The 5,004-nt window shown below is 48.1% G+C and overlaps 1 pseudogene across 1 annotated transcript; it reads right to left on the minus strand.

The window, feature by feature from the left end:
- Nucleotides 1-1,341: 1,341 nt before the first annotated feature.
- TEOVI_000452000:pseudogene lies at nt 1,342-2,640 on the minus strand (annotated as a pseudogene). Its single transcript has one exon. A coding segment is annotated over exon 1 (1,299 nt).
- Between the last annotated feature and the right edge of the window lie 2,364 nt (nt 2,641-5,004).

The following is a 5,004-nucleotide window of genomic DNA, read 5'->3' on the forward strand; positions in this document are numbered from 1 at the left end:
AACGGGATGTGTTTTCGTTTCCAGAAGCCGATGAATTAGAGGCGGGTGTTGACTGAGAGCGGCAATGAAAGGTGCTAAATAGCCAAGTTCACCAGGCGCAGATGAAGTATCGCCCGGCTGTGTTATTTCCGGAAACACAGAGTTTCGGATTCCTTCAGGGTACAACTCACCGATTCGCGGCCACATCTCCGCTACAGAATGGTTAGCTTCATGAAATTGAACATCCTGCCAACCTAATAGTCCCTCTGCTAGCTCGTGTGCTCGCGCTCTGAGCTGCTGCTCTAGCAGTGCGACTATGCCCGCATTCCTCGGATCTTTTTTGAGGTGGCGGCGCCTCGTCTCTAATTCTCGGAACTGCTCATCGGTACTCAACGGAAGACGGATTATTGGAACTCCTTGTGGGTTAGAGTCTAGAAAAGAGCGCTCTCTCGACACAAAATCTTTTGCGATATCCAGAGCGCGGCTGACCAGTTCTTCTTCAACCCGTTGAACTAACACAGCGTCCTCGGGTGATAGGTTTTTGGCTCTGTGCCGTTTGATCTCAAGGTCCCTGAACTCCCTATCATCATCAAGTGGAATGTCATATACGGGAACGCCATGAAGCTCAAGCGGAAGATAGCTTCGATCATCAGATATTTTGCGACGAGCCAATGCATTTACTCGTTGGTTCATTTCGTCTTGAATAGTTTTGATACCTTCGGTGTTGCTACGAGGGTGCTTGCGAAGGGCACGGAGTCGCTTTTCCATGTCACGAAACGGCCTATCGTTGTTAAGCGATAGGTCACACAGTGGTATACCTTGAGGTTTTTGGTTCAAAAAAGCGCGTTCTCCCTGAAGATGCTCGGTAGCGAGTTCACGTACTCGGTCATTCATTTCCTCTTCCATTCTTCGAAGTTCTGCTGCTCTCGGGATATCTCGTCCCATTTGAAGATACATACTCTCCATATTGTGAAAGATGGAATCGGAGTCAAGAGGTAATTCTTCAATGGGCACACCAAGGGGCTCAGGATCGATAAAAACACGATGTTTTTGTAGAAAGGCTCCTGCCAGTTCCGTCGCCCTAAGATTAAGGTCTCCCTCTATTTTTTCAATATCCTTTCGGTTTTTCGTTTGGTTCTTCCGTAGTGCCCGTAGCTCAACCTCCATGCTACGAAAACGCCAATCACCATTGAGAGGAAGTAAGGTCAAAGGCACTCCCCGGGGTCGGGGGTCAAGAAAACTCCGTTCCATCTCCAAGTACTCCACTGCAATAACGTTAACACGATCTTGGATCTCTTCCTCCAGGGAGCGAATTGTTTTGATCTCTCCCCTCCCGTTCTTTTTGAGAGCACGCCGCTTTCGTTCAAGTAAATTCAAGATGTGGTCATAATTAAGTGGTAAACACGCCAATGGAAGACCAAAGGGTTCAGGGTCGAGGAATATTCGTTCTTTCTTCAAAAAAGCCGCAGCGATCTCATGCAACCTCTTGTTTAGAAGATCACGAACGATTTGCTTCGCGCTATCGGGCACCACCGGATTCCTGCTCAACTTTAGTAACTCTCGTTCAATTTCGACGAAAGTAGGGTCACATCTAAAGGGAACATCGGCTATCGGAACGCCTTCTGGTTCTGAATCAAGAAATGAACGATTTTCTTGAAGGAATTCTTTGGCAAGTTCGTGCAGACGTTCATTCATTTTTTCCTCTAAAACTCTTACCTCAGTGGACTTCAGATTTCCATTCAGCCTTTTTAATCGAAAATGTTCTTGTGCCAATACCTGAAACCTCTCATCTGTATCAAGCGGCAACTCTTCTCGAGGGACGCCATCAGGTTCAAGGTCAAGGAAGTCACGATCTTTTGCAATGATCTCCTTCGCTAGCTCATGCGCCCGACAATTCATGACGTTTTCGAAGGCAATTAATTCATTCGCTGCATGTTTTGGATCCTTCAACAACACGTATCGAGAAATTTCAGCATCTTTAAAAATCAAGTCATTATCAAGAGGCAGCTCCTTTAGAGGAATACCTTCGGGCTCCTGATCCATGAAATCGCGTTGTTTTGAAAACGCCTCCCTTGCCAATTCACAAGCACGTTCATTAAGACTGACTTCAAGGTCGTTAATGGCCTCCTTGTTCCGCTTAGCGAAACGGAAATCCTTTCTCATCCTCCGCCGCTCACGCTCAAGTGCAAAGAATGTTTCATCTTCATCGAGCTGCAAGTCAACAATAAACATGCCCCCGGGTTGTGGGTCTAAAAAGGCCCGTTCCTCCGCTACTACATCATCAGCAACCTGCAGCGCCCGGATGTCCATATCGTCTTCGATGGCAGCAATATCAACGGTGACTGCGCCCACCTGTAGCAGCTCCCGACGTTTGCTAGCGAGTGACCTAAACGTGTCATCGTTATGAAGATGCAGCTCGTTGGTTGGAATCCTTCGGTAATCAGGCCGAAGGTGCCCGACATCTTCAGCGACGATACACCTTGCAAGTACATGTGCGCGATCATTCATAGCCTCCTCCAGATCGGCGACATTAGTTACTCGACGACGCGATTCGCGACGGATTTTTCTTCTTCGCGCCTCAAGATGCCTAAACTCGGCATCGGAGTCAAGTGGAATATCCTTCAATGGAATGCCCTCAGGTTCCGGATCAAGGAAATCTCTGTCTTCTTTTACCCGCTTCCTGACTAATTCTTGTAGTCGCTCGCTCATCTGGTGCTCCAACTTCCCCACTTGTTCCTTGCAATCCTCCGAACCCTGTAACATTACGACTGCGCGCCTCAACTCCAAGGTTCCGAAACGTTCATCAGTATCTATAGGAATGTCTGCTGCGTCAATCCCATCAGGAAGAGTGACATAGTTACCCCGATCCCCTCGCAAAATGCGAAAAGCCAAGTCATCTACACGATCCTGCATCATTTCCTCCAGATTCATCATTGCAGTGGCCCTACGGTTGCCGTCACGTTTCAGTCTCCTTCGCCGACGTTCCATCGTCGTGAAGCTCCGATCCTCATCAAGTGGTAGCAATTCCCTCGGGATACCGTGTGACGTTAGGTTCAGAAATGCACGGTCTGATAATTTTATGTCTTTTGCGATGCTGTGTACGAGGGCATTCAGATCACTTTCTAGCTGCGTAATAGCGGCTGCATTTTCGTGAGGGCACCTTTTGAGTTTGGTCCTTTCTACCTCCTTGCTTCGAAACACCACATTTTCATCAAGGGGAAGGTGCTCGAGATCAACACCCTCCGGTTGTGGGTTAAGGAATCCACGGCCACATTGTATTTGACCCCTTGCTAACTCGCACGCGCGTTCGTTCAGACTCCCCCTCAAGGCCTCCACTTTAATATCATTACGTCGAGGAGTAGCTTGCAAGGCAAGGAGATCTCTCTCCATGCTGCGAAATGTATTATCTGCGTCAAGCGGTAAGAATTCCAGCGGAATCCCCTCCGGCTCTTGAACCAACTGTTTACGGAGCTTGGAAATTACCTCCCTTGCCAACTGAAACACGCGGTTGTTCAACTTTTCCTGAACGTCCCTAATCTTTTCCATGTTTTGGGACGGTTCCTTTAGCAACCGCCGTTTTGCGGCGATGAGGGAGGCACATTCGGCATCGTCGTGCGGGTGCAAGGAAGCCAACAAAACTCCCTCGGGTTCGGGCGCAATTCCCTCAAGGTCAGTGGCCAACAATTCCTCTGCCAACTCATGAGCGCGATCGTTCAATTTTTCCTCCAGATTACGTATCCGATAGGCGTTGATGACTGGCTCTCTTATTTTCAACTTTGCTCGTTCTACCTCCATTCGATGAAAGAGAGGATCATTGTCAAGGTCTAGCTCCGCGAGCGGTACACCCCCAGGTTCTTTGTCAACAAATCCACGATCAGCAGCCAAGAACGCCTGCGCACACCTCTGAACGTACGAGTTAAGTTGTACCTCAAGTTCAGTTATTCTGTTGAGATTGCGTTTCGGATTTGAAAGTACCATCCTCATCCGCTGAACTTGCAAGTCGCGGAATTGGGGATCCTTCTCCAATTCCAAAGCGGAAAAAGGAACCCCACAAGGTTGACGATCAATGTAACTCTGATCGCCCCTCAGAAGCTCTATGGCTATTTCCGTAGCCCTTTTGTTCAGGGTTCCAACATTCACGCCGTGTGAATCACTCCCCCCCAGGTGCTTGGAAATGCGATATTGATTTGCCAGTGAGGCGAAAGTTGAATCCTCATGGGGCCTTAAAAGCTCAATAGGTATGCCGCAAGGCGTCTGTTCCAACTGCTCCAAATCCTTCGCCTTTACAGAGACAGCAATGTTCGCCGCACGTTCATTGAGGCGGTCCTCCAGCTTAGTTATCCGAGTGGCATTCTTTTTCTCATCTTCAAGGAACAATGAAACGAGATCACGCTCCATCTGACTGAATAATGGATCTTCATCTAGGGGAAGCGACTGCAGGGGTATACCATCCGGGAGTGGGTTGAGTTTTCTCCGGCATGTACCTACAGCACAGTCTGCAAGCTCCTTTACCCTCCTGTTCAGGTCATCGACCAGCCTCATAAGTTTCGATAGATCAGGTTGAGAATCCCTCTTTAACAGTCGAACACTAACAACCATCTCATGAAACTCTGGATCATTATGGGGATGAAGGAGACTCACCGGGATACCCCTGGGAGCACTTATCAGATCACTCAAGTCTTCCGCAATTTGCCCCCTTGCTAACTCGTATGCACGGTCACTCAATCTCTCCTCCAAAGTATTGATTGCGACTTCATTACAACAGGGATCTCCTGCCTTCAAAGCCAACCGCTTCAGCTCCATGAAATGAAACTGCGAATCCGTATCAAGAGGTAAAGCATTCAGAGACACGCCAAGTGGATCCCTATCCAGATAATTCCTTTCTTTATACAATCTTTTAACAAGCAATTTTTTGGCACATGCATTCAACTCAGCTTCCAAACGAGTTATTTGCTCATTGTTAACCGCCGGATAGGACAACAATTTTAGCCTCTCAGCTTCCAGTGACACGAACTCAGAGTCTGT

Source organism: Trypanosoma equiperdum (assembly GCF_001457755.1).
Source record: "Trypanosoma equiperdum strain OVI genome assembly, contig: ctg_917, whole genome shotgun sequence".
Classification (NCBI taxonomy): Eukaryota; Euglenozoa; class Kinetoplastea; order Trypanosomatida; family Trypanosomatidae; genus Trypanosoma; species Trypanosoma equiperdum.